Raw genomic sequence first — 25638 nt, 5'->3', positions numbered from 1 at the left:
TTATCCACAGCTCTCGGATCTATCACCTCATATGGAACCACCCACAAGGGGGTTCCTTCTTGTAGGTAAGTTCTGTACTTCTTCCAGATTGTATATAGACTTCTCCTTACAAAATGATGCAGGAACATCGAGTTGACCTTTACTTTGTCATGCCATAGATATGCGTGCCATCCAAAAAATTTTTTTATATCCCTCTAGGGCTAATAGTTTCTTATTCTTTAATGTCATCCACTCTTTTAGCCAAACTAGGCAGATTGCATCATGGTAAAGTCTCAGATTGGGCAGTTGCATTCCGCCTCTCTCCTTTGCATCTTGTAGAACTTTTACTTTCACTCGAGGCTTCTTGCCTGCCCAAACAAAATCTGATATTTCCCTCTGCCATTTTTCAAATTGTTTAGAGTCTCTGATGATTGGTATTGTCTGTAACAAAAACATTACTCTTGGTAACACATTCATCTTGACTGCTGCAATCCTGCCCAACCATGACAAATTCAGTCTATTCCATTTGATCAAGTCTCTCTCTATCTGAGTCCATAATTTTTCATAATTATTCTTGAACAAATCTATATTTTTTGCAGTCAGCTCAACTCCCAAATATTTCACCTTACTAGTTACTTCACAGTCCGTTGTTTCCATTAACAATTGTTGTTTCTGCTTAGTCATATTTTTACATAATATCTTTGACTTCTTTTTATTAATGAAGAAACCTGCCAAGTCACCAAACTCCTTAATCTTATCTATCACTTTTGGCATGTTCTCCAATGGATCTTCTACAATTAACATTATGTCATCTGCAAATGCTCTAACCTTGTATGAATAGTCCTTTATTTTTATTCCTCGTATTTCCTCGTCTTGTCGTATTTGTATCATCAGAATCTCCAATACTAATATGAACAACAATGGAGATAACGGGCAACCTTGTCTTGTTCCTTTACTAATCGTCAATTTCTTAGTCAGTTCATCATTCACTACAATTGCTGCAGTCTGGTCCCTATATATTTCTTTAATTGCTCTGATGAATCTTTCTCCCAATTGTAGCTTTTCCATAGTGGCAAACAAAAAATCCCAATTTAAATTGTCAAACGCTTTTTCAGCGTCTACAAAGAAGAAACCAACCTCTTTATCGCAACGCTTGTCATAGTATTCAATAGCATTGATCACTGTCCTTAAATTGTCTCTTATTTGTCTGTCCGGCAAAAAACCTGCTTGTTCTTCCTCTATAACTTCCGAGAGCCACCCCTTCAGTCTCTCCGCCAATATCTTTGCAAAAATTTTATAATCATTGTTAAGTAATGATATAGGCCTGTAATTTTTCACGCTAGTCAGATCTTGGCCCTCTTTTGGGATCAATGATATATTCGCTTCGCTCCAAGTGTCTGGAATTCTTTGATCCCTAAAAACTCCGTTCATCACCTCTTTTAGGAATGGTGCCAGTTCGTTGGCCATTGTCTTATAAAATTTAGCCGTAAGTCCATCTGGCCCTGGCGCCTTTCCTAGATTTGCGAATTGTATTGCCATACTTATTTCCTCGTCAGTTACTTCACTGTTCAACTTATTTCTCCAAGCTTCCGAGATCTCTGGAAGTTTGGTTTTCTCCAAATATGATGCTATTGATTCTTTGTTTACTTCTTTTTTATTATACAGCTTAGCGTAAAATTTATAAAAGGCTCTGCTAATGGTAGTCTGCTCCAAATACGTTTTGTTTTCTTCACAAATTTTATTTATTATTTTCTTTTCCCTTTTCTTCTTTAATTGCCATGCCAAATATTTCCCAGGTTTATTAGCACCCTCAAAAGCTTTTTGATTCAGTCTTTTAAGGTTCCACTCCAATTCTTTATTACTCATTGCTGTTAACTGTTCTTGAAGAATTTTGATTTCCTGATGTATTTTCTTTTTCCCTGGTCTCTTTTTTAACTGTACTTCTTTGGCCTTTATTTTCTCCTCAATCTCTTGTCTTTTCTCCTCTTTCTTTTTCCTTGCTCTACCATTTAAGTCCATTAGTATGCCCCTTACAACCGCCTTATACGCGTCCCAAACTTTACTGGTTGGTACTTCTTTATTCACGTTGTATTGTATAAAAAACTTAGTCTCTCTTCTCAATGTTTCCATATTCTCACTTTCCTGTAACAAGTCCTCATTTATTCTCCAGGCTTTCCTTTTTCTCCTTTTTCCAAATTTCCACATAATTGGGTTGTGATCTGAGCCTACCATCGGCATTATTTCTACCTCCTTAGTCCATAACGCTAAGTCCTTTGAGGCCCAGATCATATCAATTCTTGATAATGTAAGATGCCTTGCAGAATAAAAAGTAAACTGTCTGGTTTTAGGATATTCTCTCCTCCATACGTCTTCGAGAATCTCTTGTTGAATCAACTCAAAAAAAAGCTTTGGCAATAGTCCTCTTTTCTTTTGTGCTTTTGTAGTCTTTTTGTCTAGTTCCAAATCTGTCACTCCATTGAAATCTCCAGCAAGGATTATCTGGTCATATACAAGATCGTCTAAGTGCTTCCTTAAGTCCTCAAAGAAACTTTCCTTTGCACCGTTAGGTGCATAAAGTCCGACTACCAACACTCTCTTTAAGTTCCAATTACATTCCACTGCTACAAATCTAGCTTCCACATCTCTCATAACAAATTTTGGCTGCAGCTCCTCTTTTATATACAGCACCACTCCTCTTTTTTTCTTGTTGGAAGCCGCTACAAATTCTTTGCCCAATTTTCCAGATTTTAAATATTTTACATCCTGTTTTCTAATATGGGTCTCCTGCAAACAAACAATATCACATTTTTGTTTTAGTAGCCAATGAAAAATATTTTTTCTCTTATTCGGTGAGTTTAGTCCATTTACATTCCAAGATAATACTTTGCACTCCATATTCATGGTTTTGTTGGTAAGTCTTTTTCATTGTCCTTAATAAATCTCTCCATCTCCCGCTCAGATCTGATACGCTTTTTTGCCCCTCCAAACTCAAAGGACACTCCTTCCGGTAACTCCCATCTGTACCTAATGTTCATGTCCTTCAAAGTCTGAATTAACACTCTATATTTTTTCCTGTCCAGTAACACTGATCTGGGCAATTCCTTCATTATGATAATCGTCTTGCCATCAATCTCCAATGGATCTTGAAATTGTTTTGTCACAATCCTCTCTTTCATATTTCTAGTTGTAAACTGCACGATCACATCCCTTGGTAATTTCCTCTGGGTTGCAATTCTCGAGTTCACACGATACGCCACATCTAGGATAGCCACAATTTCCTCCTCCTCCTTCCCCAGGTATTCAGCCAACACCTCAGTCATCTGTTCTTGCGCTGACTTCCCTTCAACTTCTGGCAGACCACGAAAACGAAGCTGCTTCTCCATGTGTTTAGTTTCTGCAACTGACATCCTCCCCTTTACCAATCTCATCTCTGTTTGTTGCGTTTCTATTAAATTCTCCATCGCGTCTTCTACTGTTTTGACTCTCTGTTTCGTTCCTTGTAATTCACTGCTAATCGTTTCCACGCCTTTTTTCACTTCTGACAGCTCCGACTTTACTGTCTGTGTAACTTCTTTGACCTCTTTAATAAGCTCCAATTTCGTGTCCTTAAGTTCTTTCATCATGTCTATAAGTTTTTTGTCCAAATTTTCTATTGCCGATTGCCACTCTTTTTTCGACATCGTGGGGCTTGCTTTAGCTCGCTCCCACGAATCTGCTCTCTTCCTCAGCTCCGTGGCGTATAATTAAACGTTTTCCTTTTTTTTCAAATGTCCCAATCTTTGCCAAAATTAATTTTTTATATCCAAAATGTCGGGCGTCTTTTCTCTATGGTTTCTCTATGTTATTATAATCCAAGATGGCCTACTTCCTCTTCCGCTGAAGCCACGACCCTTCCACTTTCAAAAATGGCGATTCCCCACTTCCTTTCCCTTGGCAAGGGCCGCTTCCCTCCAGCCACTCTATTGTTGTTACGCACTTCCTGTCTCCCGTCTTCCCACAGCAGGTCTCGCGATGGTGTCTTTTTCCCACAGCTCCAAAACCACAGGTATTCAAAACAATAGTCCGATTTTTGTAATAACTTCTTTAAACTTAGTCTCTTTTAAAATACAACTCCTGCCGAGTCTTCACCTCCTTTTCGCTAGTCTGTTGCAGTTTAAAAATCTACTTTCTTTCCTCTCTGTTTTTATCAATCTGTCCCGTTTCAAGAGATAGCGATCTTTACCTTCTCTTCAACTTTCTCGGGTTGTAATCGCTGTTTCGATCTTAAATTCTCCTCTCGACTTCCCTCCCCGATCGAAGCTTGGGTATGTAGGTCTTATGCCAGCCGAATTGGCCCCAAAATTGCCGCAGAGATTATAGCCGACCCGTCGCAAGGTGGGACCTCAAGGATCGGGGGGGAGACTCCTTGTGTAGAGCCCCCCCTCGTCCGAGATCTAACTCACCCTAGGGTCTTGAGCGTTCTTTGCCTGCTCCCCGCCTGAGAGCAGTCGGCCGCGGGTTATTTTCACCCCTCCGGCCGGTTAAAACGGCAATCCGGTCAGCTCCGCAAATGGAGCTGCGTTAGACCTCCATGAATCCCAAACCGGAAGCCTCTCTACAGAAGCTCTTGACTCTAAGATGGAATGTTAATGAAAGCAAATCTTGAACTAAGGAAACAGACTTTTAGATTTTGAATCACACTTTTCTTGTTTTGGAGGTTTGTTAATTGATCCTAAACATATGAAGCTGCTTACAGAGTCAGACCATTGAGTTATCTAGCTAAGTATTGTTTACTTAGCTGCCTAGGGTCTTGGGCAAAGAAAGATCTTTCCTCAAAAGTGCTTCCTGGTGTCTTTGAAATGGAGATACTAGGGACTGCATTAGAACCTGCTGTATACGAAATATGTGCTCTACTCAGCAATGACCCCTCCCACCCTAGAAAACAGCTAGGTACTTTTTAGCCAGAACATTAACTCACAATACATGGTGGTAGTGGGCCAGCTGAGCTAGTACTGAAATACTTGATCTATCGGTTCTTACATCCCACTGAGCCCCTATTTTCACAGTATGAGGTAAACAATCACTAACACAGTAAGAGGAGCATGTCTGCAGTAGTTCTAAACAAGGATAGCAAAGGTGTTATTTCTCAAGGAATTGTGATTCTTCCGTAATACAAAGAAATTTGAAAGCTGGACGTACATTTTAGGGTTGCCATCTGAACAGATACAAAATAAGGAATATGTTTGTAAAATTGTAAGAAAATGACATCTTATGTACATTATAACATTACCAGTACTTTATTAGAATATACCACCTTTGCGAAGAACAAGCTTGTCAAGGTAACTTGTCAAAAACAATACTCCCATGTAAGCTCAGAAAACCAAATCTTATAAGTGATGGCAAGAACAGTCCTGAAGTTTTTACTGTTCCTTTAAGATTTCTTATGCTGGTGTCCTGAGAAGCTGAAACTGACATGCCAGCTCAAAATATATGACCTTGGGTCCTTTGGTCCCTGAATCCAAGTCTGGCTCTGGTTGTAGCTGGTGGGTGAATGGGTAAAAAAAAAAAAGAGCACATAAACAAGGAACATGGTGCAGCTGCTGAGCAGATTAGTGAACTCTTCCTTCTTCCTCTCACTGCTTGGTTTTTGATTTAAATTAAGGTCGCTTTTTGCAGCTATAGAACATCTCTCATTTTCCATGGGTATTTCTATTAATTCTAACTGAGGTACAGTTTCTTGAAATAAGGAACAGGTGAGAAGCCTAAGTGGTAAAATATTTTCTGTATATTTGAATATTTATTGGTTTAAGAAGATATACACTGCCTTTCCAGAGGCCTGTTTTGGGAGTCTCACAAAGTTAAAACACACACATACAAAGTATCATAAAAGCAACTACCATAATAGTATCAAGGGGGTGAGTGATTTTTTTTTAAAAACACTCCATTTGAGAGAAAAGCAATCAATAGGAAGAGGACATGATTTTATTCAAACTCAAACCTGAGAAATATGCACATAACAGCTGTAATGTGAGGCAGATTTCACCTAGGATTGATTTGTCATGGCAGAATTTATGACGAGTTGGGAAACAGAGCTGCTAGCCATCAATGTTCATTTTGACCGCTGAGTTTGTCTGGTGCTTTGATCTATCACCTCACTAAACACATGGCTAAGGACATTTTAAAAACTGAAGCCATTTTAAAAGGTCTTTGTGCTGTATTCTAAAAAATGACTCATTTTGAATGCTAATTACAAGAGACTACCATAGCAGTTAGAATTCACATTACCAGCATTTCATCACTGCTAGTGTTTTTCTCTTGTAGAATACTTTCAGGCTCTGGGCAAAGCAGTGCAAACTATCTTGAGAGGCAGAATACTCTTCCCCCTCATTTATAGCTGAAGGGCAGAGAGTGACACACAGGGACTTTCCATAGGCTGTCCAGTAAGTACATAGTTGAGCAGGAATTTAAAGTCAAGTCTCACAGGTCAAAGTTGGTAATTTTTTGCTACATATTTTTTAATTTAATGTACTTTTCAAAGGTAGAAAATCAAGTGTTACTTTAAGTTGGGCATAAGCAGTGGAATTTTTCTCCATTTATCTTCAGTAAACCTGTGCCACCCTGTCATGCTATATTGTGAATATTTTTTTTAATCTCCATTTGAAAAGGCCCCCCTGCCCCATGCAATTCATCCTACAGTATGGGAGGACTGCTAGCAGCAAGCCCAAAGTCCTGTTGGACACACTCAGCTGGTTGTGATGTCCTTTGGATCCCATGTAAAGATCATGTTTCAACTGATCAAAAATTAAAGGTTTTAACTATTATGTTGCCTAGGTGTGAGAGAGAACAGAGATTTTTTGTTAACATTTGCATCTGTAGGTTTTGTAAACAGCAATTATTCTCTTTGGAGTGCAACTGTAAACACTTCGAGTTCTGCTTAAAACTGCAGCATAATGATTTAAAATATAGATTAAAACATAATTTTAATATTACCGAATTGAATGTTGATTGAATGCTCTGCTGAAATTAGCCTCTTCCTATTTAGTCTTTTTCACTGGTTATTAAAACAAATACCCTTAACTTTATATTATACAGATAATGTTCAAACTGGACAGAGTACACATTATTTTGGATGAAATGGTGTTAAATGGATGTATTGTGGAAACTAACAAGACCAGAATTCTTGCACCTCTTCTTGTCCTTGACAAAATGGCTGAAAGCTAGGAAGACCAAGCCAGTGATGGATATATTTGCACAACATTCTTCAAACACGGACAGTTAATTTCTGTATATTCCAAAGACTAGTATTGCTGCTAGCATTGTGAACCTTTTCCAGACTAAAATAGGACTGATATAAGCAACTGTAAACTCTTCATTCAGTCTTTAAGATAACAAACTGTTTCATTGTGTAACCAGTAATTCAGTTTGGGACATAAATGGATCCTTATGGAATTTTCTCTTTGTTTTCTGTAGGATAATACCTGAAATCATGCCCAACCACTTTAACACATGAAGCAGCCTCGGAGTCAAACCATTGGGCTAGCAAAGTCTACTCTGACCAGCTGCAGCTCTCTAGGGTCTAAGGTCTTTCACATAACCTCCTATAATATTAGCTTAAGGGCATCCAATGAAGTTAGTGGGCAATAGGTACATGGCAGACAAAATGAAATTCTTGTTAGCTCAAGAAGTAATTAAATTGTGGAATTCACTATCAGCGGATGTAAGGATGGCCACAAGAACTGATGGCTTTGAAAGGAGGGGGGGGGTTGACGTATTCATAGAGGATAGGTCCATCAATAGCTATTAACTATGGTGACTTGAGGGAACCTCCAGAAGCAGCAAAGCTCTGAAACCCAGTACAAGGAAACAGTATAAGGGGAAGGCCTTGGCCTCTATGCCCTCTTTGTTGGTTGTGCACCAAAACAGGTTGGGCACTGTGTGAAATAGGATGCTAGACTAAAGGGACCACTAGTCTGATCTAGCGGGGCTCCTATGTTCTTACTTCCTAATCCTTTCAACTGGAGATGCTGAGGATGTAATACAAACCAGAAGCTCTACCACTTAGCCACAGCCATGTTGTTCATATGTGAACTCACTAGTAAGCTCAGGTCATCAAACAAGCTTCCACCAAGCTATGACAAGTTTTCAAAGGGACTGTGCCAGAGATGAAAGTTCTCTGCAAAAAAAAAAAAAGTAGCTGAAGATGCATCAGAAACAGATTCTGGGGGAATCAAAACTTTTCCATATCCTAAGGTGGTTATGGTAATAGCTCAGATGGTAAGAGCAGAAGCCTCAGAGGTCTTACACATAAGGATAACTCATTTTCCTTATATGCGGACTCCTTAAACCTTTACCGGAAACGATGGATTTTTCAGCCAAGACTAGCTACAATAGATTTTTATCTGCTAATGCCAATTTTAATGGTGGTTAGTTCCTGATATTGTTTTATTGCACTGATGTTCTTAGCCATGTGTATATTATGCACTATTTTATGATTATGTAAACCACTTCAAATATAGTTTGTAAAGGCTCTATTTTTTATAATTTTTGAAGTCCCAGATCCACATCAGATTTGAGAAATTCATGGCAAATAAATCCAATCAACAATCCACATATATAACATTAAATTTGTGTCAATAGTGCTAATGTCTCTTCCTGAAGTCCCTGTGGCAGATAATATCACCACACTATAAACATAACAAATGCTCTTAAATGTTAGTAAGATTCCAGCGCTAACAACGTGCTACATTCATGGTGTTGCTATTGACCTTTAAAGCTCTATCTGGCTTGCGGCCAACATACCTTAAGGACTTCTTCCATATGAACCTATTCCATCCATTCCAATCATCTTCAGAGGTCCTGCTTTGGGTGCCCCACCATCTGAGGCTAAATGGGTGGCAACCTGAGAAAGGGCCTTCTTGCTTGTGGCACTAAAAGTCTGAACTCCCTCCCCAAGGACACCTGCCCATCTCCCTTTATTCTGCCTGCAGGAGAAAACTATTTCATTTGGCCCTTTCCCCTTGTTTTGATACTGTGTGTTTATGTTTTTACTAAATTATTTTATAACCTGTTTTAATGTTCAAACTTTTTCATGTTTTTATGTTCACCACCTTGGAGACCTTATTTGAGTGGAAAGTTGGCATTAAAACATTTTAAATAATAGTAATGCTAATCCAGATCAACAATTAACATACATAACATTAAATATATGTTAATAGTGCTAATGTCTTTTCCTGTAGTCCCTGTGGGACTACAGGGACTACCACACTATAAACATGACAAACAAATGCTCTTAAATGTTAGTAAGATGGAATCCTAACTGAAGTTACATAGGAAATAGCTGAAGATATAGTACAGTAACGGAACAATAGGATACAGCTTCTGTTTGTCTTAATTTGAGAGAACACTTCTTTAAAATATTAAATTCCTGCTAGACAAAAGCCATGCATGAGCCTTTGGATTGAAGCAATGGAAGTAATGAATAAATATATCAAAAATAATTTAATGCAGAATTCCCTATGAACTGGTGGTGATTTTGTATCTATTTTTTTAAAAAAAAGAAGTTGGTAAATAGAATGTAACAAACTGGTCTGGAATTTAATTAATGCTAACATGCAACTGGCAAACAACTGGACATTTAATACACTCTGTACTGAGCTATAAAGGTATGAGACACAACAATCACCTGAGATAACTCATACATGCCTGATATAATAAAAAAGCTGATATCTGGAATAATTTTTTATTTTATGGAGAATTTGGAAGCAGGATCATGTAGTGAAATACCAAATTTAAACCATTTAAGCTAGCAAAACATAAGAACTGAGGGCACTACTCAGCATCCTAACATGGCAGAAAAACTGGTAAGAAGTTAAGAGACTGGTTCCGTACGCTGCAAACATTTTAATGATTACTGTTGAGCATACACATTGGAAATCCTTTTTAAACTTCAAACTGCAACAAGTTAAATAAATGTTTTTAATATACAAAGAAAGTACAACCAAAAGTAAAACTTGCTTTAAAGTGTGTCTTGCACCAGGGACCAGTGTCTTTTAAAAGCTTTATTGTTGAGCTGCGCGCACACACACACTCGCACACACACGCACAAATATAAGGATTTGATCTTTATAGTAGGGCATTTAGAAACCAAAATGTATTCCCACTTGAAATAATAAAAAGTTGTGCATGATTATATGCAATCCTCCCTCCTCCCCAAAACTATGTACTCCAATAGTGCAGGCACCATTCAAGGAAGAAAAAGAAAGCTTGAGATGCCCAATGACTCTTAAGTTTTAAGGAAGCAGATTTCTGACCAGTTAGCTTAAAGCCAGCACATAGGGATCAATGATGGCAACTGTAGTGTACTGGGTATCAAACGCTAAACTTTACACAAATACACTGTTAAAAATCTTATCAGCAAACACTGAAAAATCTGCAGATCTGCTCTTTGGAACAGTCAAACATTTGCTTCAGCTTCCAACTGTGCAAGCCCTTGAAGCAAAACACAGCATTCTCGCCTTTTTTTCTTGCTGGCTGTGTAATTCACTGGGATTTGTTTTGTCATTAGCAGCTAACAAAATTATTCCACGTGTATCCAAAGCCTCATGGATGGGGAGAAAAGGCAAGTCTCATCGGAACACACAGCGTGGAGATTGTATTTTCTGCACATAAAACACAAGAGGCTTCACTAGTTATCAACTCAAAAACCAGGATGTGATGTTCCAAGTTGCATATCAACTCAGTTGAGATGGAAGCCTTTCTCCATGGTAGCAGCTAGCAAGCGTTCTCGCATAATGTCTTCAGAGGAATACTCAGGCAACTTAAGGTAATGCACACAGGTATTCACAGACGGGTAACTTGCATCTGTAGCATCAACCTGCAAAAATAATCCACAATGTACTTCTCAAAGACAGCAAGGTGTGTGCAGCATGCTTCTATTACACTTGAATATTCTGAAGTGCCATTTCAAAAGAACAATCCTAATACTTTCTGCAACAACAATTAATGGCTTAAAATTTTATCTGTGTAACTTTTCGGGCAGGTTCCCTGGGAGCATAGCACAGGAATTTTTATAAATACACACACACACACACACACACAAGGTGACTTTAAAGTTGTCACCATGTGGTAGTTATCTATGTGGAGCCTATTCTGATGGACAAGATTCTATCAAGGGTTTCTAAGACAGACCGTTAATAAGAACAGAATTAGGAGATTTTTGTCAAAGGCAAAGCTCTCTTGTGAAATAAAAACAGTTTTCAGTATCAGTCTTGTGTGAACAAAGAAAGCCTGCCCCACAGGCAAGTCCTCATGAGGACAGAATACAATTATGTAGACTACCTGACAGAGCAGATTCTATCTAACCAAGCAGCTTTGACTGCAATGTCTTAAGGAATGCTCATACCTTGCGTACAACAGTAAGACGGGGGTGAAGATTAGCCAGGCCTCCAGGGGGAAGTGTTGAACAGCCAGTTGTGAACTGCAGGAATGCTTTTCTTTCATCCGAAGACATACCACACAAAACTCTTACAAAACGCAGAAATCCAGGGCTAAAATGCAAAGCAGCCAAATATTACACACATATAGACATAACTCTTTTTACTACATAATCAAATCAACTGTTAACTAATCTGAGCAAATATCTGATTAATTTTTAATTGGTAAAAGGAATGCAATAGTTCTGTGTACCACAATGGTTATTCACCTGTCAACTCATTGTGCTGGACAGTGGTGTCTAATAAACTGCAGGCATTTGCTTTACAGCAAGCAACAGACATTTTGTCACAACTGGTACATAATGAACTGAGAACGGAACAAACAGGTTTAATACATAACATCCCAAGATTGTTGGCCTCAACAAAAACTAGCATTCAGTCCTAAAAGCACTTCTTTATCATACTTTTTTTTCCTTTGGCTGGGTGCAACCTCTTTGCCAAGTATTACATGGCAAAACTGGTATGTAAACAAACCACTTCTCTGATCTGTCTGTAATATGCTGGAACGAAGAAATGTATTTACTTCCTTGTTTGTGCAATCAAAAACAACCAGCTCCTCTTTCCTGTTCCAAAACAGACCATGAACAAAGAGGACTGGTTTTTAATTAGTACCAAACTTAACACTAGCATCCAGGTCATCTGAAGGCTAATCCACATGATACTAAAGTGTGTACACTCTACATCAGGTACATTGGAGGAAATCTTGGGCTCTAAACTCCTATTTCACTGCACTCAGAACACTGTGTTAATTGATGTATAAGTATGTACATTCATACTGTGTGTGACCCATCCTTTCTATTTTTTAAATTAAAAAAAAAAAGATAATTGTGTGAGCAGAGTATACCCAATTAAACATCAATCCAACAGAAGAGCCACGTAAGTTGGAAGGATCCTTAGGGTGGAGGAACTTCCTCCAGGATTCAGTAAGATACTAGCAATATTTAGTTTAACAACCTGCAGCATTCTAAGTAACATGGACTAATAAAAGACAGCTGTTTTAGGCACTTGGTTTTCTCAGTCTACGGAACAAGCACAACTATAAATACTCTGATCTCCAAGTCCTATGTGGTCTTTTCATGATTTTAGTAGCCAAGATAGATACAGCACACAAGTAGTTGTATCTGTGAAGTCCACTACTTGTGTGCTGGATCCTTGCCCATCTTGGTTGCTAAAATCATGAAAAGACCATAAACGAGTCCTTTATCATAAATCAGTTACTAACTTAAGGCACCTTCCTTCAGCCATACAAAGAAGCAGTTATTCACCCATTACTAACCCCCCATCCCTTTACCAAAAAAAAGGCCAATTAACTGCCCTTTCTAGGCAAAGTGATTAAGAGAGTAGCAGACCAGTGCCAGGTCTTCTTGGATAACTCTGGTCCTCTGGACCCTTTTCAGTCTGGTGTATGGGATGGAAAAGTCTCTGGTGGCATTAGCTGATGACCTCCATTTGAAGCTATGCTTCTTTTTCCTCCTCCTGGATCTATCTGCAGCCTTTGATATAGTAAACCCTGCCATCCTTTTGAAGTATTTAGAAGCAAAAGGAGGTATCAGGGGATGTGCTTTGATCTGGTTTAAATAATTCCTCAGGGAATAGACGCAAAAGGTTGCTGTTGGAGACCAGCTATCTTCAGTGTGGGAATTATCTTGGGGTGTTCTACAGAGCACAATCTTACCTCCCATGTTATTCAATCTCTATGTAAAAGCATTTAGGAGAAATCATTCATAGCTATGGAGTGCAATGTCATCAATATGCAGATGACACCCAGCTCTGTATTTCATTATCCAAAGCTCCTAGTGATGCAACAGAGTTCTTAAGTCACAGCCCGACAGCAGTAGTAAAATGGCTAAAAGTGAACAAACTGACACTGAACCCAGACAAGGCAGAAGTGATGCTGGTTGGAAAGGCAGAGACTGTGAAAGACATTGCTCCCCCCACTTTCAATGGGGTTCAGTTGACCTTTGCGGACTTGGATAAGAGCCTGAGGGTTATACTGAACCAAGCACTGCTGCCAGAGAAGCAAGCTAAAGCAGCTGCAAAAAATCTTCCAACTCAGGCTAACCTGGAAGATGGCCCCCTCCCTTAACATGGCTGAGCTGGCTACCTGCATCCTGTATCACGGTAACAATGAGACAGTGCTATTGTAATGCACTTTACATAGGTCTCTCCTCAAAGACAACTTGGAAACTAGAGTTGGCACAGAACACCGCTGCCTGATTATTATCAAGAGCTATGCAAAGCATGCATATTACTTCCATTCTGTAGTCACTCTACTGGCTACTCATCAGTTATGAAACACAATTCAAGGCTTTGGCTATTACATACAAAACCCTTCATGGCCTTGTTCCCTCAAAGCTACAGGACTACCCCTCTCCCTATGCCCCGTCATGGCAGCTTCACTCATCTGAACAGGGCCCTCTGCAAGCACCAACCTGTAAGTCAACAGCTGCCTGTTCACGTGCATTCTCTGTAGTGGCCTGCCACATATGGAACAGCCTGCCTGAAGACGTCAGGAAAGCCCGCACTCTCCTGGGTTTCCACAAACTATGCAAAACTGAATTTTACACAGGTAATAAGGCTATGCCCTGCATAGCCCAGGCAAGCCTGATCTCATCATATTCTCAGAAGCTAAGCAAGGTCAGCCTTGGTTAGTAATTGAATGGGAGACCAGGGTTACAGAGGCAGGCAATGACAAACCACCTCTGTTAGTTGCTTGCCATGAAACCCCACCAGGGGTCGTCATAAGTGAACTATGACTTGAGGGCACTCTCTACTACGAATAAGGCTATGCCATAAGAAAATGGTTGAGAGAGCGCGTTTGGTAAAGTGCGAGGGACTGTAGACTATATTAATACGTACTGTCTGTTACTGTAAGTATGGTCCTACTAGGTAGTTTCCATGTCATGCCAAATTACCATATTAATGTCATGCCAAATTTCTTATGCTTCAGCTCTGTATTCAGATTTTTGCTCATTTTCAAACTTCTGCAATCGATATCCTATTTACTGAATGTCCCAGATGTTGATCGTATTGATTTACACTGTGTAATCTGCTTTGAGTCTCATGAAAAAGATAGATTACAAAAACATAAATAATTTTTTGTTTACTGCTATTACAAATAGTGACCAAACTAAGTGGCTTGATTAACAGTAATTTTTATAGTGATTCACTATACACAGCCTATTGTTCTTTTATAGCAAAAAACATTAACAGCAAAGTAATTACTTTACTGAGTGAGTCAACTGGCTGTTTCCTTGTGTTCTATGTGTACCTTGCACTTCCTGCATAGCTTCATTTTTGTCACTGGCAGATGTGGAAAAACCTGTTCCCAGGAAGACTCTGGCCTGAGTAGCTTAATAATGAAGACTGAGAGCTCATAATATGAATATGAAACCATAAATGTCGATATGCAAGTATGATCCTAAATGAGAGATTATACTTGCCTGCCACCCACTGGAAGATAGTGGCATGTGCAACATTTAAAAGGCAAGCAATGCTGAAATGATGCAACACTGATGACCACCCTTGTGTTGACCTCCTCTTCAAGTGGCAACAGTTTCTTAATCTCTTTAATACCTTCATTTGATTCTTTATCCTCCTATCTATTTAGAAAGCAGCAGTGTCATCAGATATATACTGGCTTTGAATTATGACACGTATAATCTCACAATTTTAACAAAAATTGACTGCATCAGATATGCTTTGTTCCTATGTCTTTTTTAAAAACAATGTACCCTTTCAGTTTTGACCACCCACCATTTTGTACAATCATATAATGGATGCAGTACTGGTGTAACACCACTGAACTTTATCTATTAGAAGTATAGTATAGTGAAGTACCTGTCTCGAGTGTAGCCAAGTTTAGGTTCTGTGTAATTGATTATATCTTCAGCTGTCCAAGATGGTGACTGATTTCCACAAAGAATCATCTGAACTTCTTCATGGCTGAAGGAACTCAACTTTTCCATTGGAAAGACTTTGTTGAAGCCATCTTGAGAACAAAAATTAACCAATTAGTTGAGAATGAAGTAACACTGGAAAATAGCTACTAGAAAGGCCAATTTGATCTTACTAGCAACTTCCTTATAACATAATCTAGATTGGTGGGTCATCTAAAGTAGTGCTTATATCTTCTGATTAATGCAATCAGTTCAGGCAGAAGGTAGAAGAAGAAATATAAATAGTATTCTGTCTTTTGGTGCTACACCTCTGAAGATGCCAGCCACAGCTGCTGGCGAAACGTCAGGAACTACAATGCCAAGACCACGGCAATACAGCCCGGAAAACCCCCAACAACCATCGTTTCTAAAAAGACTTAGTTAAACCATCATATATGCACCCTGGGCAGAAAAACTCCCCATAGCAAAACAACGAGTGAATTCACTTGGCAGCATGATGCAATATACTAAGACTAACAACTGAGCAGTAGTTTTCGTTCTGTAAACAAGTAATGTGGCGTTCAACAACTCTCCACCTCTCAAACTAATCCAATTCACTTATCTGATGAAGTGACAACGTGGAACTGCACTACTCCTGGCTTCTTATTAGATAAAGAATGGAATACAAATATAAATACTAAACTGTTTTGTTGGCAGTAGAAAGATTCTGTGGTTAAAAACAAATCCAATACAACACAGCTAGAAGAGTACACAATAAAAGTTGGCTAAGCTATCTGTTTTAGGAAAAACTAATAAGGAGCCACAGATCAAAGTTTTTCTCATTAGCTATAGATGGTTTAAAACTGTGAGTTACACTAAAGCTGTAAGGCCAAATCTGTCTTACCACTAGTAAAATACTTCCCTTCTGTAAGGGAAAATAAGTGTCCTACTTTTTACAGGACTTCAGGGGAAAGTATATGAGACAACTTGTAATGTTATCACCCTACAGATATCCAAGAATCTTAGCCAGATGTTTACCTGCATCTCTGAAGCCTTCAAGCCTCCATACTCATGGCTCTAATTCAGTATCCTAACATAGCCTTTTGCCCCAGGAAGGTAAGATTCATTATTCTTCCTGGGTTTTTTGCAATATACATCCTCAAAGTACATTTAGTACATTTAACAAATATCTGATGCACTACTTGCCCTCTTTGATACACTGTTCAAGATTTGGGGGAAAGTTGATCAGGGAGGGTTGTTGATAGTCTCTCAGGAACATTCCCAAAGAGCCATCCTGGCAAGTGCAGCTACTACCTCCCATAATTACAGGGAAACAAATGCCCAGAGCAAGGAAAGGAGGACTCCCTCAACCTCCCAGTTTGTATGTTCCCTTGTCATACACTCTTGAAAGAAAGAAGAAAGTCAGACATGTTCCATTTTTAATCAAATGACTACTATTTCAGATAACTGTGTCCCCAAATCAAAATCTTTCAGCTACTTACCTCTAAAAGCATCCATTTGTTTCTGTATACCAGTGTGCATGCAGATGTCAAACATCAGATCTACATACTCCTCTGCATTATCCATAGTTACCAACTACAACAAAACATATATGTATGTTCACATTATAGTACAAAAGAATTGGGAAGGGAATATAATTACTATTCAACTCCGATTTTGAAATGTATTTCTATACCTCATCTTCACCACCGGGCTTGAGATCCACTGCTGTAAAACCATACACTCGAGATGAAGGGCAAAACTGGAAATTTAAGCTGCAAGAAAAAAGAAGGTATTAATGGGAAAAAACTCAAGTGCTCCATGCATGCTTTTACAAAAGACAGATGATTAAAATACTAGCTTCAAAGACTGCCATGAACAATCAGTTAACTCTCATTACATTTTAGAGTATTACAGCTCCCATGACACAGCCCTAATTAGCAGGATTCAAAGGAGGTTAATTTGCTGGGTTGTATTCTATCGCTATGCTAAGTGGATTCGTGGAATACAACACAGTGGCAAGCCCAATTTCTTAAAAGTAATAACCACTGAACAACAGGGTGAATGTGTGAAAGGCACACAATGACAAACATGATTTCAGAATTAGGGGTGTGAGATTCAGTTTATGAAGTATGAAAATATACCTGGAAAATATCTTATTGGTGTTTTTGGGGTATATTCAGGAATCCCAGTCAGTATGAAAATTCTGATAAACCACTATTGCTGGTCCAAATTAATCCCCAAAATATTCACAAATAACCAAGACCAGCATTTTAAAGGTCGTGCAGCTTTTCTTTTACTTTTTGCAGATTTTCCCAGGCAAAAAAAGAGACAGGGGCAGGGAAATGATTCTTATAGGCAAATGTAATCACACATTAGGGAGAGCTAAACTGTCTATCCAATCACACCAATTCTCTCATGTTGTCTATGTGAGAACTGCCATGATTGGACAAACAGGTGAGCTCTGTAACACATGATTCCATTTGCCCATGTGATTTGCCTCATTTCCCCCACTCCCTTTTTTCCCCCTGGAAGTTGTACAAATGGTAGAAAAAAATCTACTGCAACTGGCTGTCAAATCAAAGCATTTTTTTTTTGGAGTGCATGCCTTCTTCTGCCAGGTTGGTTCTACTGGGATTCTCTAGTTTTGCATTGGTTCTGTTGGGCTTTGTGAGTTCTGTTTAGTTTACATGTTTGGCTAAGGCTTCTGTGCCTTAGAGAAAAAACTGCATTTCCCCCCATAGGAAACAATGGAGGATGGCAGAGAAACTGGTTCAGGAGCCCGGAGAATTGCAACCCTTTGATCCAATTGATTTGAAATGGTGGGGGAGGGGGGCAGTGGACAGGCAGAGTAGCAGCACTGCAATTTTGGTGTATTTTGCTTGAAAAATGGTCCTCAGGCCCCTGTGGAAGGATATCCCCATAGGAAATAACAGAGCAACATAATTCCATAAAAATGAGAAAAGACTGGTATTTTGGGGCCCAAATATTAGGAGGACCAGTATGTATGGCTTTCCTGATACCCAAATTAGGAAATACCATTTTTTAAAAAATGAACACCCCTATTCAGAATGATTGTTTATGTTCCAGCCTACCATCCAATTATCCTTCTATTGGATGCCTAAAGTTGTATGAAATCTAAAACGAGCCTATCTGCGTGATGATCCTTGAATAAATTTTCAAAAAAAATTGAAATTGCCCTTAAATTACGAATCGGAGCAAGTATGATAAGTATTATTAAAATTAGTGGCTGTCTGATGAACAGGCTTGTATGTTGTAGGCATCTTTTGAATCAATTTCATTTAGACAGTAGATTAGGTCTACAAGACAACAGCAGAAAGTGTTTAGCATTTATCTCTACATTTCTAATTTGTGGGCATCTCTGTAAAGAACACTGCATGAAGCACAAGGTGTGCACAGAAAGAACATCAGAAAGCTGTAGTTTAAGATCAAACTGAAGGGAAGTCTGTAGCACTACTGGTCAAACTGAAATTTCATCAGTGCACAGAAACTGTCATCAAATCTGGTACTGCAGATCTGTATTTTCTGAGCTGATTTTGTCATTTTCAAAACAGGCATGCTAGTTTCTTATCCCACAAGATCATCATGCAAATAACAACAAAAAAAATAACTTCATTACCCTAAATCTTCTATGCTAAGCGGAGGTCCGGATCCCGATGGGTTCTTCATCATGAGTTCCTGCAATTTGGTATTTTTTTCATCTTCTGAAAGCCCTTTGTTGCTTAATATTTGACGTCTCTTAATTGCAAGATCCTTAATTTCTTTTAAAAATCTTGCTCTGTGAGGGTTCACCAATTCAAAGTCCTCCCAGGTTAAAATCCCATTAAACCATGCTGGGGGTTTAGGTTTTGGTGGATCAAGAATAAATTCGGATTTGGAATCTTCTTCAAAACTTCCTACTGAAAGAGAGTCATGCCCCTCTTCCGTAGAAGCCTCTGACTGACTTTCAGTGCAGTGCAAATCTCTGTCACCTCGTGACTCATAAATCAATTTACTCATATTGCTTTTAATATCTCCCATGCACATGAGTTTAAAGAAAGGTTTAGAAATGGGCAAGTCCACCAGTCTGTTGTCCTGGATGCATTTGGCTAAGAAAATCCCCAGGAAGTGAAAGAGTTTTGTTATTCTTTCAAGTTCATCACTATCCTGTGGGAATGGTGCAGTGAAGAGTCCACAAGATCGTTGTACATAGTATCCAGGCGGCTTTAATCCACCACCAATATCAACCTATTTACACAAAACAAATAGAAGACAAACTTAGATGTGATAGATTTTTCCACAGACTTAACAGCCATTATCTTGGCTTTCTTACTGAATACAAACAAGAATGGTACCTGACGTGACTCATCATCTGGAAAATCGTCATCACAGAGCCATGCTCCCAGTTCTGTCCTTTGGAATTCTGCTGCAACCAGTGCATAGAACTCCAATGTGGGTCCCAGTCCTGTTCCTTCTTCTCCCAAAAATTCAACCTGCAGTCCAGAGACCATAATAGTAGTTCCTGATCTTTATTATCTGTACACAGTATTGTAAAGCCTATTACAGAACTGCTACTTAAATAATAAAAATAGTTTTAAAACAATTGTGAAAAATTTACCTCTAGAACTGACTTTCTGTCTGCATGAATCTGCATGACATTTTCTGCCCACTCCATCAGGGATTCACCACGTGGAACTTTCACTCTTTCATGTTTAAGGCGCCCAACTCTGAATTCTCCTGGATCATCCCTTCGTGCAGTACTTGTAGTTCGTGTCCGCTCCACAGTAGCCTCACGTCGGTTCTGCAGCCACACTATTGCTCTGGTAACAAGAGATACATTGCTTCAAAACTCTTGACTCTTGAGAGAAACTGATTTGGTGAAATGTTTGTTAGGCAAACTTCTGCTGGCATAAAACTTTCATCAACCAATTTTTATGACACAATTTTCAACAGAAGTTGGTCTAACTGAAAAAACCGACACCAAACTTTATTATTCTTTCTTCAGGACCAATGCAAAAATCATCACAAATTGATCCATGTACAAATCCCAGCATTTAATTCTAATTGTTCTAAGCAGACATGGACATGAAGCGAAAAAAACCCCGAACCACCATGGTTCGTCGCTGTTCCATGAACCATGAACTTCCACAAACTTTTACCAGTTCACAAATTGGTTCATGGTGCAGAGTTTGTGGAATTCAAACACCCGGCGCTGGCTTCTGACACTCGTGCGGGGTGTTTGAAACTGACAGCCCCCTTCTCCTGTCATCCCAAAGCGGCAGAAGAAGTCTATCAGTTTCAAAACACCCCGTGCAGGCTTCATCGGTGAAGCCAGAGAGGGGCATGTGAAACTGACAGCCCTGTTCTCCTGTCCCGAAGTGGCAGGAGAACGGGGCTGTCAGCATCACTCACCCCGCTCCAGCTTCAGCCCATCCGCTGAACCCAGCATGGGGTGAGTGAAACTGACAGCCCCGTTCTCCTGTTCCCCGAGTGGCGGGAGAACGGGGCAGTCAGCATCACTTGCCCCACACCGGCGTCAGCCCATTGGCTGAACCCAGCGCAGGCTGAGTGAAACTGACAGCCCCATTCTCCTGTCTTCCAAGTGGCAGGAGAACGGGGCTGTCAATTTCACTCACACCACGCCAGCCTCTGCCCATCAGCTGAACCCAGCGTGGGGTCTGTCAAACTGACAGCTCTCACTTTCCTGCTGCTCAGGGCCGATGGGCTGAAGCTGGTGCTGGGTGAGTGATGCTGACAGCACCGTTCTCCTACCTCTTGGGGAACAGGAAAACAGGGCTGTCAGTTTTACTCACCCTGCGCCAGCCTTAGCCCATCGGGGTGAGTGAAGCTGACAGACCCCATTCTCCTGCCACCCAAGCAAGGAGGAGAACAGGAGCTGTCAGCTTCACTCACCCCATGCCAGCCTCAGCCCATGGGCTGAACCCGGCACGGGGTCTGTCATACTGACAACTCTCATTCCCCTCCCACTCAGGCGGCAGGAGAACAGGGATGTCAGTTTCATTCACCCCACGCTGGGTTCAGCTGATGGGCTGAGGCCGGCACGGGGTGAGTGAAGTGAAGCTGACAGCCCCCTTCTTTTACCGCTCACTGGGGGCTGTCAGTTTCACACACCCCTCAGTGCGGCCAACCTGTCTGGGGTCACGAACCGCTCACGAACATGACGAACCAGGCAAAAAAAGTCGTGGGGGTCGTGGAAAATGCGGCCCCATGAACTGCATTTTCCCAAACCACGGACCGACTTGATTCGTTTATTTTTGGGGTTCGTATTGCGGTTCGTGCTCACCTCTAGTTCTAAACATATACGTTCCATTACGCTGATATGTAGAATGGTAGTTGCCCTTTCATCTCTTTATATAACATAGTGTCTGTCACTTCTGAAAAATGTAGACAAGAACTAGATTATTTTTGTAAGGCATATTATTTCTGTACATGTCAATACTTGAATAAATTTATATTCTTTAATTAATCTAACATTCCTTTATTCCACGTTTTGGCAAAATATATTTGCATTTCTATACATTTCCCTTAACCCAGTTCTGCTTAACATTAACAAACCACAATTGACTAATTTTTCCACGCAGAGCTAAATTTATATTATTAAATGTGTTAAGTTCCTTACCTTGATGCCCCAAATGCTGTACAGGTGAAATACAGCTGTCTAGTTTCAAATGGAATCAAGAAGGGACACTTGCTAGTTATCTGTTCACACCAGTCTGGTAAGGCTCCGCTTGCCAGTGCTAATGGCTCCTGTGATTTAATATACCAATAGTTTAAAGAATGAAGTGTGAGGAACAAAAAAAAATACAATAGAAACAAAAGCAGCTACTTATCTGAGTGAACTTCTCCACATGCAATCACTTTTTATGCCCCTTTTTAAAATGCATGTTGGGAACTGTTCTGTCATAATTAAATATAAAGCAAGTGCTACTTTAGGTGACAAACAGGCTTCTAATATTGAACTGTAATTTGGTTAATTTGCTTTTGTGAATTATCTTCTTCAACGAAATGTTAAAAATGAAAATAAACAACTCATGTTATTTGAAAAGGCAATTCTGATCTTAGTTTTTAATGACTTGAATCTCAGTGACTTGTTACCAAATAGGTTCAAGATTTCAGAACTAGTCTACAATCCATCGAACTGTAGGTCCAGCACGTTTCCACTTAGTTTTGCCCTTTTTCTCCCATGAGCCCCTTCATCTGTGTTGCAAGTCTGCACAGCATGGCATAGAGAATGAGAATGGTAAACAGCTTTTGAAGCTCTGGAAGTTTCAAGATTAGTTTGTGAAACGGCATGTGGAACAGGAAAAAGGTATACATGAAAGGGATTTTTAAAAAGCTTCACAGCTTTCCAGAAACAAGACCATCTTCAACAAACAAAGCAGAAAAGCCATTAAAAATCATCTCACAAGAATGAACTCAGTAAAATACCTCAATCTGCTGCAGAATCTTTGTAGTGATTTTTTTGCTTGTGAACTCATCTGGTGGAAAGTTAAACTGAAGTTGTTCATCTCCTTCTGAAATTAATCACAGAATTATCTTATTACATGTTAGTTCTGCAGGAGCCTTTTGGCAAAAAATTAATTTTATTTATTTATTTATTTCTGTCATTTACAGTCCGCTTTTCTCCCTGAGACTCAAGGCGGATTACACACTGTGTGATTAGCACAGTCAATTTCAAGGACATTTCCATAAACAATGCCACAGGGTAAATAAACACAATTTTACAAAGACATAGCATTAGTAAGAATCCAACACAGAGTTGAAGAAATGCTGAAACAAAACAAACAATTATAGGGCTGACATTAGACCACATGAAGCACAGGTAGCTCATGGGAGCACATATTTAAGACAACAGGTAGTATGTAAGGCAATATAGTGGTGAAGTCTATGGTCCTTAACTCATTAGTGAAGCATCTGAGAACTCCTCCATACAATACAAAAGCCTTCTTGAATAATTCAATTTTGCAGTATTTGTGGAAAGCTAGGAGAGTGGGGGCTCTCCTGACCTCCTCAGGCAAGCTGTTCCACAGGGTTGGGGCCACCACAGAGAAAGCCTGTGTACGGGCTGCTGTTGATTTCTCCCATGTGCAGGGTGGCACCTGCGGGAAACCCTGTTCAGATGAGCGAAGCTGATGTGGAGGAACATAAAAAGGGAGGCAGTCCCATAGGTATGCCAGGCCAAGGTGGTGAAGAGCTTTGTATGTGATAACCAATACCTTGAATTGAGCACGGTAGCTGATAGCCAATGGAGTGACTGCAGAATGGAGGTGATGTTCATGCTCCTGTTCACTCATGATAGCAGTCACGCTGCAGCATTTTGCACCAACTGGAGTCTCCTAGTTAATTTGGATGGGAGACCTATGTATAGTGCATTACAATATAGGGAAGTCTTGATGTTACTATAGCATGGATCCAGGTGGCCAGGTAGGCAATGTCAAGGTAAGATGCCATCTTCCAGGCTAGAGTGAGGTTGTAAAAGACATTTTTTGCAGCTGCGTTAAGTTGTTTTTCTAGTAGTAGCACTGGATCCAATATAACCCCTGGGCTCTTAACCGCGTCTGCAAGGGTCAGATGGACTCCATCGAAAGTGGGGAGTACAATGTCCTTCAAGTTCTCTGCCTCTCCAACAAGCATCACTTCTGTCTTGTCTGGATTTAATTTCAATTTGTTTGTTTTTAGCTGTTTCATTACAGCTGTCAGGCAGCAACCTAAGATTTCTAATGCACCCTGAGGGGACCCAGATAGCAAGATACAGAGTTAGATGTCATCTGCATATTGGTAACATCCAACTCCATAGCTGCAAATGAGTTCTCCTAAAGGCTTTACATAGAGCTGAATAATATGGGAGATAAGCCTGCGCCCCACGAGACCCTGCAAGATAGTTCCCATTCTGGAGATAGCTGATCTCCAACAGCAACTCTTTGAGTCCATCCGATGAGAAACGTTTTAAACCAATTCAAGGTACATCCTTTGATGCCCACTTCTGTCTCTAGACGCTTCAACCGGATGGCATTGTCTACTGTCTCAAAGGCTGCAGACAGATCCAGGAAGAGCAATAAGGAGGCATGGCCTTTGTCTATATTTAGCCAGAGATCATCCACTAATGCTACTAGTGCTGTTTCTGTCCCAAGCCCTGGTCTGAATCCAGATTGAAAAGGGTCTAGAGTGCTAGTGTTTTCCAAGAAGATCTGGAGTTGATCAGCTACTGCTCTCTCACTTTGCCCAGAAAGGGCAGTTTAGAGGCTGGGCAATAATTGGCCACATCATTTTTGTCTAGAGATGGTTTTATAATAAGTGGATGGATAACCAACTGTTTGAATGGACAGGGGGAGATGCCCTGAGTTAGTGACTGATTTACAATAGACCTCAGTGATTAATTTATGTGGTCCTTACTTGATTTTAACAGCCAAGATGGGCAAGGATCGAGCACACAAGTAGTGGCTTTCATAGATATCAGGATTCTGTTAAGATCTACAACTGGGATAGTCTTGAACTAGCCAGTGCAATGGTTGCTGAGAAATAATATTTCTTTGCAGCTTTCATTTCCACTTCACAGGCCCTACAGGTTCTGTAGCATGCTCTATCTACTTCCATGCAGGTTTTTCGCCAACGTCTTTATAGACATCTTCTAACCCTCTTTAAGTCAGCCAGCTCCGTGGTAAACCATGGGGCTGGCTTCCGTCCCAAGGGCCAGAGGGGTCGACAAAGAGCAATGGTGTCAATAGCTCTTCCAGCTGCCATGGAGCATGTGTCTGGGATTCTACAATCCCCCAAGGCATTTTGGAATCTAGAAAGGTCCATGAGCCTTCATGGACAGATTATTTTAACTGTACCCCCTATTCACTTTTGCCTTCAGCAGATGATGGTCTGATGGTTCAGGCCAAATCTCTAATAATGAAACAAGACTTTCTTTCAAAGACTCAGTACCAGGGCTTTTTTTCAGCAGGAACGCAGTGGAATGGAGTTCCAGCACCTCTTGAAAATGGTCACATGGCTGGTGGCCCCGCCCCTGCTCTCCAGACAGAGGGGAGTTTAGATTCCTGCTGGAGCGGCGTAGAGGGCAATCTAAACTCCCCTTTGTCTGGAGAGCAGGGGGCAGGGCTACCAGCCATGTGACCATTTTCGCCGAGGGTGATTTAAACTTTAAAAAACTTCCCCCTTGTTCCAGCTGACCCCAAGTGACGTCATTGTGTGGTCCTGGGAGCGTGCGCGCACTTTGCACACATGCATGTGGTACCAGGGCACCACCTCCCGCCAGGAGTTACCCCCTGTGCTGGCAACCCACTGAG

The 25638-nt window shown here is 40.2% G+C and overlaps 2 protein-coding genes across 6 annotated transcripts in view; one reads left to right on the top strand and one right to left on the bottom strand.

Moving 5' to 3' along the window:
* The window catches only part of AP4S1 (adaptor related protein complex 4 subunit sigma 1), a 54265-nt gene extending 44684 nt beyond the window's left edge, over window positions 1-9581 (top strand). The window contains exon 6 of the mRNA XM_054970673.1: window positions 7051-9581. Coding sequence (XP_054826648.1) covers window positions 7051-7179 — 129 coding nt within the window. The 3' untranslated portion in view covers window positions 7180-9581. The remainder of the gene's footprint in view (window positions 1-7050) is intronic.
* Window positions 9582-9843: 262 nt separating this feature from the next.
* HECTD1 (HECT domain E3 ubiquitin protein ligase 1) overlaps window positions 9844-25638 on the bottom strand; it is a 67911-nt gene continuing 52116 nt past the window's right edge. For all 5 annotated transcript variants that reach the window (XM_054970663.1, XM_054970667.1, XM_054970665.1 and 2 more), the window contains 10 exons: window positions 22778-22863; window positions 21969-22096; window positions 19947-20148; window positions 19684-19821; window positions 18969-19576; window positions 17025-17103; window positions 16831-16924; window positions 15291-15441; window positions 11360-11504; window positions 9844-10831 (listed from right to left, as the gene is read on the bottom strand). In XM_054970663.1, coding sequence (XP_054826638.1) covers window positions 10694-10831; window positions 11360-11504; window positions 15291-15441; window positions 16831-16924; window positions 17025-17103; window positions 18969-19576; window positions 19684-19821; window positions 19947-20148; window positions 21969-22096; window positions 22778-22863 — 1769 coding nt within the window. In that variant the 3' untranslated portion in view covers window positions 9844-10693. The remainder of the gene's footprint in view (window positions 10832-11359; window positions 11505-15290; window positions 15442-16830; window positions 16925-17024; window positions 17104-18968; window positions 19577-19683; window positions 19822-19946; window positions 20149-21968; window positions 22097-22777; window positions 22864-25638) is intronic.

Source organism: Eublepharis macularius, chromosome 2 (assembly GCF_028583425.1).
Source record: "Eublepharis macularius isolate TG4126 chromosome 2, MPM_Emac_v1.0, whole genome shotgun sequence".
Lineage (NCBI taxonomy): Eukaryota > Metazoa > Chordata > Lepidosauria > Squamata > Eublepharidae > Eublepharis > Eublepharis macularius.
The sequence above is the reverse complement of the archived record's forward strand: the minus strand, read 5'-3'. Positions and strand labels throughout refer to the sequence as shown.